This window comes from Echiichthys vipera, assembly GCF_963691815.1.
Source record: "Echiichthys vipera genome assembly, chromosome: 7".
Taxonomy (NCBI): Eukaryota; Metazoa; Chordata; class Actinopteri; order Perciformes; family Trachinidae; genus Echiichthys; species Echiichthys vipera.
Window position 1 is genome coordinate 17,634,772 of NC_139832.1, and position 11,638 is coordinate 17,646,409.

The 11,638-nt window shown below is 38.6% G+C and overlaps 1 protein-coding gene across 2 annotated transcripts; it reads right to left on the reverse strand.

Moving 5' to 3' along the window:
• Window positions 1–1,357: 1,357 nt before the first annotated feature.
• Window positions 1,358–11,533, reverse strand: parvg (parvin, gamma). Of its 2 annotated transcripts, XM_083916784.1 has the most exons (13): window positions 11,337–11,533; window positions 10,560–10,647; window positions 9,296–9,360; window positions 8,611–8,713; window positions 8,271–8,414; window positions 7,222–7,337; window positions 7,071–7,126; window positions 6,960–6,994; window positions 6,786–6,847; window positions 5,800–5,868; window positions 5,583–5,684; window positions 4,895–4,967; window positions 1,358–2,452 (listed from the first exon to the last, which is right to left on the reverse strand). In XM_083916784.1, the coding sequence occupies exons 2-13, from the start codon at window positions 10,615–10,617 to the stop codon at window positions 2,379–2,381; spliced, it is 957 nt and encodes a 318-aa protein (XP_083772910.1). In that variant the 5' UTR covers window positions 10,618–10,647; window positions 11,337–11,533; the 3' UTR covers window positions 1,358–2,378. The 2 variants fall into 2 exon arrangements, with proteins under 2 accessions (XP_083772910.1, XP_083772909.1); XM_083916783.1 differs by lacking the exon at window positions 1,358–2,452 and having other exon boundaries at window positions 4,676–4,967.
• Between the last annotated feature and the right edge of the window lie 105 nt (window positions 11,534–11,638).

The window sequence follows — 11,638 nt, forward strand, 5'->3', positions numbered from 1 at the left end:
GATACGTAGTTTCCAGAGGGAATCATTCGTGTTAAAACTACTTGGTTAGGTTTAGAAAAAGACATGTTCTCTACACTTTGAAACAAGGCTCCACACATTTAGGATAGCGGAAATGTATACCATTTCATTCCATTGATGCAGCGATATATGTGCTATCTTTAGTATAGAGAACCTTTTAGTGATCTCCAGGGTAAGAGTCCTGTGTTTGTATGAACCACCAATCCAACCCCCATTCCTTAGTAGACTTTGGTCGACTCTGATATGAAATTTAGATAAAATAAATAAAGTTTTTTAAGGTCAAAGCCAAGCATAGCCCAGGACAAAATACATTTCCCTTTAAATGTAATCAAGAAAGGAATTTTGTTGTATTGGAACATATTTTTTAGGAGACATGGCTGACATAAAAGTAGGCAGTATGCAGAAAGATTTAGTGCCAGTGTACCACCTTATGTTAGAGGCATCAAGCAAAAATGAGTGGAAGGGCTATGTAACATGACTATCAAATGACCATACAATTTGTATTTGAGAGGCTATAAAAATGCATGAAATAGAGTCTTGTTTTGAAACTGTGGTCATTCATGATTTGACCGATTACTAAAATGGGTTTTGCCTTTCATAAAGTTATGACAATATAATTTTCAACAAACAAATCTAGATAGAGATTTTATTTAATTTCATAATACATTGCCAACTGAGATGGACAATTTATACAATGAACTAGAGACAACACACATGCCAATGTCTCCTTCTATCGCTGTCTCTCTGTCTGTCTCTGTACAGTATGTGTTTCCATCTGACTGACAAGCAAATTGTATGCACTCCCTTCGAAGTGTAAGGGGGAAAAAATAAATTGGCTTCCTGAATGTCAGCAAACACATTTGCAATAAAACTGGGTGAACTGAATAAGAAGTGTGAAAGTGGTAGTTTTTACAGTTTAATGTTCCTGTTACGTCAAGACAAAAACAAAGGAACTCAGGCTGCAATTTGCTAATATACCAGCTAAATCCACAAAACCAAACCAGAGTGGTAGCAATGGAGAGATATTATTATTTAACAAGTCACGAATGGTTTGCATGAACTTATTTTCAACAAGAAACGACAGGTCTTTGCAACACAAAGGATAATTAAGTGTTTTTTTAATTCAATTTATAATATGCGAAATATGCTCTGATGGAATCACATCTATTGTCTGTCTCTCATTCTATGAGCCTCCCTCCTTCGCTGTCTGTCGCACCCTCTCTACATGTCTGACATTGAGTTGTGAACAATTTAATGGCAAAAAAATTGAAAAAACAACAATAGCATTCAGAGACTAGTAAAAGAGGAGGTCACAGACTGTCAGAAGGAACACATGGAGGAAGCAAAGGAAGAAATTCACATTCTTTATTAAGACAGTAAAATACAATGCTTTGCTACATCAATAATCAAAAGTGCTATGTTCTAGCAGTATCACAATGAAAATGAAATAAAGTGAAGGAAAGAGAGCAAGAGATAGAAGAAAAAATAAATATATATTTTACTGAATGTAAACCATATTTAAAACATATAAAAGACCAGCCCATCTCAACTGCCTTTTATGAAGCATTGATAAGCTTTGGAAACTGCAATTTCTCAAATGGCCACTAAAGGCTGGCTCTAAAAGCAAGTCAATCCCTATAGATACCCATGTTAAAATGCCTTTAAAAGGATAGAGCGGAAATAAACATGTTAAGAGCCTGGTACAAAACACAGTATTAGTATCTATTCATTTCCCCATTCATGACAACTGTACAGGTGGTGAATTTTTGTATAAGTCACCTGTTTAAATTATATTAAGACTTAAAATGAATCATTATTTAGGGCATGGCCTCTTTGACTGACAGGTGAGCACCGTTAGGAGACTGTAGGTTTTATTCTCAGCTCTATCCAGGCTCCACCTATTTGCCTCTTTTTTTGGATAAGCCGGGCACAGGCAACATCAGGCTCTGCCAAGATGGAGACGCCTACACTGAGCTTCACAATGGCTCTTCAGAAACCTAGAGGTGACATCATGAAGACTACATGCACATTATATACAGTCTATGGTCAAATTAAGCACTGTGAGAAATAACCATGCAAATTAACTTTGCCCACATGAGCAAATCCATGAACTGCAGCGTGATTGATATTAATTAATTTTGGTCGAGAATTGTAATGCACATAAATGCTGGTTGAACTGGCCCTTAGACACTGATATCGTTAATTACGTATTACTTGTTAAAGCTTCTTAGGCTCTCAGCAAAAACTCTTAAAACAGTCAACGTCACCATTTAAAAGAATTTGCAACAATTTAGAGATGGAAGAATCCATAAAACACTCCACTTTTCTTCATCTCTGTTTGCTGAGTTCCTCTTCCTCTCTTATTTCCCTTTGTGCTTCTTAAACAGGGCATACAGGACCTTCAAGGTGGCAGTGTCGTCTTGAGAGACAATATCTGTCACACACATTGCACAGGGGACATTTAGTGTGTATTTATCCTGCACCATCAGCATCTACCAAGCCACTGAGGCAGTGAGAGCACGAGGATGCTTTTACCAACATTAGCTAATAACTATTCTCACAATCCGTCCTAACAGGTCATAGATCAGCAGTGCAGCAACAACAACATTAGATAGGCATTTAATCAATACGTCCTCGTGAGATGAGATTCCAACAAAATTGCACTCTGTTGTGAGATGCTCTAAGTAAATGAATGGGATATTAAGATCGACTCCACCACGAGCTAACCTAATTAATGCATGCAGTGCACTCCAGTTTTAGACCCTTAGTGCTGGGATTCCTCATTCCATCACAGTGATTATGCCAGTAATTAAAAAGACAGTAAAAACGAAATAAATTACCACTTGCTCCTGGCTGGTCCTTACATTAACAGTTATTGTAATTCAAAATTACTGTACAGGCTGTATGTCAGGCAATGTTGTGAAGAAGTTTTTGAGATTGTGATTCAAGCTCGGAGAGAATACAGAACATCTTGTCAATAATGGATCTGTAGGGAAGTGAAGTAGATCCATTTGCTATTGATTCACACCCTCGGATAAGTTTGCAACTCACTAGGTCAGTAACTCTATTTCACTCTTCTCTTTTTTTTTTTCATTGTTTTACTCCACATGGCCAAAAGTAGGCACCCAAACATTGGGCCCATATGTGATTGTTGATCTCAATCTCATTCTGAAACCATAGGCCTTAATATGCTGCTAGTGTATAACAGCTTTCTATAACTATTAACTATTATATATAACTATTCTATTCAGGATTTTTTAAAACATGGCTGCAGGGATTTACTCCCATTCAGCCACAAGAGAATTAGTAAGGTCGGTGTTACAGTTTATTCTTAAGTCATTGGATGGGGTTGAGGTTCAGGGCTCTGAGCAGGCTAGTCAGGTCTTTCCTCAACAAACTGGGAAAAACATGTCTCTCTTTATGGATCTGGCTTTGTGCATGGGCATTTTGAAGATTTAGATATTTATTCTAAAACCAGCTTGGTCCCTATATTCTACCAACACACACCTCAGAACCTTTCAGATTTAAACCATACACTCCAGCCCGTCCATTATGCTGCTACTGCCAAAGGACTTGCTACCCCCTCACTATAAGAGGGCCGGTTTGCTGTCCTGGCTCCACAATGGTGGAACCATGGACATTAAACAGTAGATGTGAAGAGTCCTCCTGAGTTGCCATTCCAGGGTAGAATCATATGGCGGCCATCTTACCCGGTCCAGTTTGAGCTTATGTTGTCGTTATACTCCTTGTATTTTTCTACCAATACATAAATATTGTCTTTCTTCCAAAGTAATGAGTGAAAGACAACTGTGTCTGTCTAGAATAAACCAAAAAACCTTTGCTTCAAGAGAACAAAACATGTGTTAAAGACAATCCCATAATTGTGCATTTATATTCCAGACAATACTTATCATTTTCTAATTTAGCTTGAACTTAATATGTAAGAACTGTCTTTGGTATTCTGAATGATTAATATACTACATTATGCAGTATTATTTTTTTTTAATAGAATCCCTTAATAGGCAAACTGTTAAAACAATGTTTGCTGGTCAAAACGTTTCTGGTTTCTTTTCTGTGTTTTACAGATTACAATGCTGTGCTGCAGAGTTTCCCAAACTTTTACATAATGTAATACTGTCACTGTTGGATGATTATTTGGATGACAGTCGTAAAGGTATGCCACACGTCATAATCTCATGACTTTACAGTGGGAAATCTGACAACTGGCAAATTGCAAGATAAAACTGACAAGCATTGTTCATTTCTGGGATCTGTCTGATAAGTGGTGGAGTGCAACATATCTTCCTTCAGACAACCCCCCACCTCCCCACACGCACACACACACACACCACACACTCACATGCACGATGTAGATCTAGCGAGTGAGGTTAAATCCCTTTGTCTATCATCGGGCACCAAAGTGACATTGTCCCCTTGAGACTGTCTCTCACTGCTCCTCTCTGAATGAATGATGATGACCTCGGACTGAGCCAATCAACCGCAGTGATACTCATCGAGACAAGTCACACTCATTCATATTCCACAAGCAATTCCATCTTTCCCTACGAAACACTGTCAAACCCACACTCCAGCGAGCAGTGGAGATTAACTCAAACTACCAGATCCTTTACCTGATGTGCAAACAGATTTTGGCATTTCCCCCGACACACAGATAAATGCTCTCGATTGTTGATATCATCAGAATTCATTTGACATTGCTGTCATTGAGTGCTGGTGTTTTTTGTTGCAATTATTTTACACCAAGGCACTTTTTGTTTTATTTTTTTCATCCTCCTTGCCTAGCATTTTAATTTGAGTAAAATCTGTTGTTTACAAGTGTGTCTGTGAGCAGTGTGTGTGTGTCGTATTTCTTCACCTTGTGGATCAACACTGGACACATGAAGATCTGTGTCATTAAGGAGGTCCAAGGCCAAGGTCACATTGTGAATCTAGAGATCCATCAGATAAAATATGTCAAACAAAATCCAGACAGCACATTTTCATCAAAATGAGTAAGAAAAGTTCTGGGGTCCAAGTCAGGCCAAGCCTCATCTTTATACAATGCTGCAGCGCTGTGTTATCTTGCAGAACATAACACTCAAGTATCATGAACTTTTGGTCAATACCAATCTAAAATCCAATGGAAAAATTCCAATGGCCTTTGTCTTTAATACAGTTTTAATACATGTAGCTCAATTTAGAAATTGAAAAAGTGTATCTTACAGTAGTACTTTTGAATTAGAATAATGCAGTCTATGTTTTTATCTACATTTTCACAAAAGATCATTTCTTTTTGTGACCAGTTGATTTTTAATAAATATAAGTATATGCTGCATATGAAACCCACAACACCTGTGAGCATCAACAGGTAGAATAATGATTAAAGGATAAATAATGATAAAGTTAAAGGAGCTGAACATGCAGAACATTAATATAGCAGCAAACTAATATTTGCTATGTAAATATAAAATGGATATATGGCATCCTGAGTAGAGAATGAAGTATCTGTTTAGTATCACTGCTCTAAGGATGCACTTCCCTTAACATACTCAATCCTTACTCACCATCTCAGACTGATTGACGGGGGTCAGGTTGAAGTCATGGAGCGGGATGAAGAAGCCTTCCAGCTGTCCGATCAGCAGCAGCAGAATCACACCGTCAGCAAACTAGATAGGAAATACACCGGATATTGGGGCACATCCAAGGAAGGTGATATCATCTCAGGGAAATAGATCAATTAGGAAAGCTCCAAAACTGTGTTCAGCTGTTTTTCTTTTTTACCTGTTTGTCCATATCAGCCACCTGCAGACCCATGGTTGACATATTCTGGTTGACAAAGTGTAAGATGGCCTGAAAATGGAAAAAGTCATGCAGTTTGGAATATAAGTTGGTCTTATTTAGCTGACATATTAGGGTATCAAACATGTTTGTTCAATCTTCATCAAAGCCTGGCAAACAGTTTCTTTTGTTACCGCCTCGCATACCTCACAGCGCTGTGTCAGTGCTGGATCACAGCTGGATCACAGCTGTCTTGCGCGGAGGTAAAATCCGGTTGCAGCAACAATGTCCTTGGAAAATAGATAGCGGAAGTACCTTGCATCTGGTGAGTGGTCCACTATCTCAGCTATATCATCCCACCACTGTACATCCGGTAAACCAGACTACTGTCTACATATAAGTCTTTTCAAAGATATTGTTACCTTTGTTGTTGGATATTATTTAATTAGAACAAGAGACAGCCAGATTATAACCAACTGACAAAAAAAAAAAAAAAGATTATGCAAACCACAGATAGACGCCAGGTAATCTCATACGTTGAACCTCAGCTTTTCTGAACCACTGCAGCCGGGTCTTATTCCCTACTCGTCACATACCAACACTTGATGACACTCCATTATCGCAGTTTTAAACACGTTGTTAATGTTGTGAATTAACGTTACTTAGGGCCAGCAATATGATGTCATCCCCTTTTGCTGTTGGACCAGCAGATTAATAAATAATGAATAATAATTGTCTTCAAACCCTACTTGAAATTGCTACTGGATTTGAATACATTGATCCATTTGCAAACACTACAGAATACCAGAGAAGCATACCTTTCACATTTGATTTTGTGCTTATATTTCAAGTTAAAGCCACAAACAAAGTATATTTAGCCTGTTTATTCCCGGTCTTAACACCACAGCATTTACTCTCTCACTGCCGTGGAGATGAGAGACTTAACTCCTTAAACTACCTCAGCCCTTCTCTTTGTCTCCTTGTTATACCTTTTTCACTGTGTTGACCTTGTGAGCCTCAAGCTTCAGCAGTTGCTCGATGGGATCTTCCCCTGGGTGACCAGACAGCCAGAAAAATGTGTTAAAGTCATCGTAGGCTGTAATGCCACTTCAGTGACATTCGGAATGTCAAATCACCTCAACCTCCGACAGCTTTTTACTCACTTTCAGTCTGGCTGAGGGAGTCTGAGCCTGCGTCCCTGTTGAAAAAGACCAAAAATATATCAGGCGTTTTTCTCACATTGACAGAACCACACAGGACAGAGATCTGCTCACCTTTCCTCTGTCAGGACCTCCGTTTGCACATCTGATTTGATCCCATTTCTGCTCACCTGCATGAAAATGAGATTAAGAAGCAATTCCACAAGGTGTGTGTGTGTGTGTTTTGGTACCAAAAAAAAGTGCTAAAGCTCAAGATTAAACTCACTTCCACAACAACAATTTCCACTTTCACATTCGGTGGCAAATCCAGTTCAGGCTGGAAAGATCTCACCATGGCAACCAGCAGATGAACAGTGGCCAGGAGGTCTTTGTTGTGGATGACTGACGGGCGAACAGCAGAGAACAATACACACACACAAAATAAACAACATGCATTGACACGAGAGAACTCACAACCCTCCAGTACTGCAGCACAGAGAGGCAAAAAGGATTTTAATCTTGCAAATACATGAACACAACTAAAATTCACTTCTAAGAACTTTAAGTTATAATCCTAAAGATTCACAAGAAATAAAGTCCTATTTTTGATACTATTCATAGTTTGCCTTTTTTTTAATTTTATTTTTAGCAATAGCTGTTTTAGCCATCTAAAGCGAAATCGGCCAATCCTGCGCTGGATTCAATTGGCTAAGCAATCACCCAGGCCTACATCCCTTCTCACAAGGGATTCAAAAGGAAATGATGCAGCAAGAAATTAGCCTCTTTTTTTATTTGCCTCATTGTTCACTGTTCACTCTCTTGCAGTCATCTCAGAGCTTTATTAAACCAATCATTTCCTACTGCTGGTTGCTTCACATTAAAACATGCAGTGGCTTTTATTGTAAAGCAGTTGTAGGATATGCAGTGTTTCAGAGGTTAGTGCTCACCACGATCATTTAAAACCAAACAAGACATTAGTCATTTTTGGCACTTGTTTTTGGTGGATCAGGTTCCATCCTTCCAGTCATATGATTCAGGAAGGAAAAAGTTCAGATGAAGGCTGGAAACTCCAAACTCTGGAATTCAGACTGCTGATATAATTCAAATAACTATTGTGGCCTTTTCTTTGCTTCCCTTATCCAGCACCAGTACAAAACAAGAATCCACTGACAGGTGATTCACCCAAAACATGTTTATCTCCACTAAAATCCCTCACAGCTGGTGTAAGCTAACGTGGCACCATTGAGACAGCACCAAATCCTGTTGCAATTACAAGTTGCCAGAACAGAACATTTGTTGCTTCGTTGTTGAAGCCGCGTCAGCTGCATGACTCACGTTTGACGTTCCACTTGATCTGGCTGCTGTCCTGCAAGCCCAGTCTCTTGTCCAACTCCTCCAGGATCACTCCGAGCTTACGGATCTGAGAGGGGCTGGTCAGAGCCATCTCCTCCACAGGCATGTGCACACCAGCTAACCTTGCTTTAGATTTTAGGAAATTATCATGAGAATTATTATTTGACTGACATGGACTTAGTTTGGATATTGAAAATGAAAGTTTTTAGATGAACGAGGGTAAAGATTTTCTTAGTGTTTATCTTCAAATTTAGATAATGATTAAGTGAAGGTAAGGTAATGATAAATGACAGTACACTTATATAAATGTGTATTAACTCACACAGCAGGTGATGAAGCACTAGTCCATCGTACAGATCCTCCTCCAGACTCTGAACCACTATGTGCTCCGGTTTCAAAGTTCTATTGATCCAATAAACCAGCGCCTTCCAAAACACAATTCATCACACAGTCAGATACACTGAACCCTTTCATCTTCTTGCGTACATTTTTCTGTTTCCAATGTGCCAAATTAAAAACAGCGTGATTTTCAGAGATAATCAGATCTTGAAGTAGATGGAAATGATGATAAATACGAAATGCTCCGCCAGATATTTTTTTGTTTATCCTTCCAACTCTACATATGAGACATCTCAGGCTTATTGAGTCATTTATTAATTCACTGCCACTTGTGCTGCCATTTTTTCCAGAGGCATGTTTTAAAGTCAGATCCAGCAGACTCTGCTGACGACTCCTCACTGTGACTCTCTGATCTGTCTCCCATCACCTCTGATAATTATATTCATTAAAATTTCACCGATCCTTCTCCCCTCTCTCCTTGCATCAGATATTATTCATGCTCTTTGCTGCACACATATACATCCAGGCTCTTTAATGTATTTCCTCCCGCCCACTCAGGACACACTCCCTGTGTAGTCCAGGATGAGCTTTGATGTTACAGTAAATGTTTAATCCAAGACACAGATACATACAAAAGTCTATATATAGATAATAGGAATCTCTCTTACCTCCTTTAGCTTTTCAAATTTGGGGTCTTTTAAATACGTTGGCTGAATTAACTTCTGCTTCTCTCCTGTGTGAATATATGAACAAACTGCACTGCTCAGATACTATTGTTTATTATTTTTACATCCTTTAAAATTCTATAATTAACTGAACGACAGCTCTCTTATCATGTCGAACACACTGAATATTTCATTTATTTAAAAGGCTACACCCATGTGTTTGCTCTTTAAATACAATACACACACATACACTTTATATTTTATGAAAGCATGCCCCCACATGCAGCAGTCAGAAAAAGAAAAAGGTTTGATTAAACCCATTAAACAGTAGAAAGGAGCTGGGTAGTTGGTGAACACAGTGGAGCATTTAGCAGCTAAACAGAGACAGTTTTTCCCTCAGGGGTTAATGAAGAACACACTGCTTAGCTCATATGAAGGTGAATATTGGACATACATTCATCAGAAACACAACTCTAAATGAATGATAGTTGCTTCATGTCTGCTGGATGCCTAAATAGGAAACTGTTTGCTTATAAGTTCACCACAACAACGTCTGCACTGCATTAATTCATGATGATAATATTTGAGAAAAAAATTAACGATGCAGACTTGATGTTCATATGAGGGATTAAACAAATAAAGTCTGCTAATGGATTTTCAAATAAAAGGGAAATAAATTGAAACAGATGGTTGCTGGGAAAAAAGGTGTTGAAAAAAGGTGTTGAAATGTCTAAAATACAACAAGTGATGGTCGATAGAAATGGTTAATTGTGATTTAAATATGTTAAACATGGTAAATAACCTAAAACATGTAGAAACTATTGCTACAGTACAGTCCTTGAAAGGTTAGGTCCAAAAGATGACTTCAGCACTCTGAATTAATCAAAATCACAGTCTTTTGAATGTGAAATTCTCCTGTCCTCTATGTCAGTATTGACCATAGGAATTATTATAGCCACCAATAACTCTTCCAATGTACATATTCAATTCAAATCCCCCACGCTAAAGTCAGTCACTCAGCACAGCAAGTCCTTTGTCTGAAGCTATTAGAAGGTCCTTAGTAATTTTTTACCAGCGTTGTCTCAGTGCTATGATTCGCTCTAAATCCTGACTAGAAGTCCCCAAATAACTCATTATTATGTAAAAAGTCACACAGCCAATTGGCGACATCTGACATATACATAGGTACGATTGTATCAAGAGAGACTGTGAAAAACTGTGAATCTCAACGTACTACATTAATCATGATTGACTGACAGGATATTACCCTGAAAATAATCAATGTCCACAGTGTCTTTCTCGTTGTGATACTCAGCAGCCTCCATCACTTCTGTTCAAGGTGAGAAATTCACCACCTGAAGAGAAAAGAGATTAAATATAAACCACAGAAAACAAAGAAACACTGCCTCCATCAACATTTTGGGCAGAAACCCTCTCTCTCATAGGGGTTATGTGTCCTCAACTTTCAACTTCTGCAGTGGAGTTACTTGCCGACTAGCAAAGATGCTGATTACACTGCCAGACAGCTTTCTGTTGCATGAAAATCTTGTGCCTGCACATTTCTGCTTTTCATGTTCAAACATGAACAATCTTGAGCTGAATGTATTTCTAGAGTTGTGTTTTGAAAGGCGTTTTTATGACTGAGGGAGTTTCTAAAAACACAACTGAACTGGTAAAAAAAATATTGTCAAACTGAAAAGGGAAGATGTTTAGTTTCCTCACTTCCTCTTTTTTAGTGGCACGCTCAACATATAAAGTACTGCAGATCCCCCCACAGGTTTGCAGGGCTGCTCCTTTCCCTCTGAACAATTTGAATCATACAGTCTGACACAAAGCACAGCAAACACATAAAGTAACACTCAAAGAATACAAAAGAGACGTGACCTGGAGCATGTTAAACTGTTGTTTCCTGGATCTGAAGAGGAGCAGCGAGAAACCTTTCTTGTCCTGTGAGTGTTTTATGTGTGTGGGGCTTCCTTTTCCTGAAGTTGACAATAACTTTCAAACAAGGTCATAAACAAAAAGTCTTTTTAAATAAGCTTACCTTGGGCACTCTGTTGAGCGTGACTCGACAGAATCTGGTGACTTCAGCTGAATTGAGTTCCTTAACTGATGTCAACTTCACAGACTGTCAAAACAGGCAATATAAGAAGTTGAAGGCTGTACTCTGTGTGAATACAGCCTCTTGTGAAGTCTATCTGTGCAAGAAATCTGACTGTACTCAATTTCAAACCGCTTCAATATAAAATAACATGTCCCAGGGTCGAAAGGGAAGATCAGCACAAATGAGAGCATGTGGCAGAGAAGAAGGTAGCACTTCCTCTTTTTGATACTGGCTTTGTACAA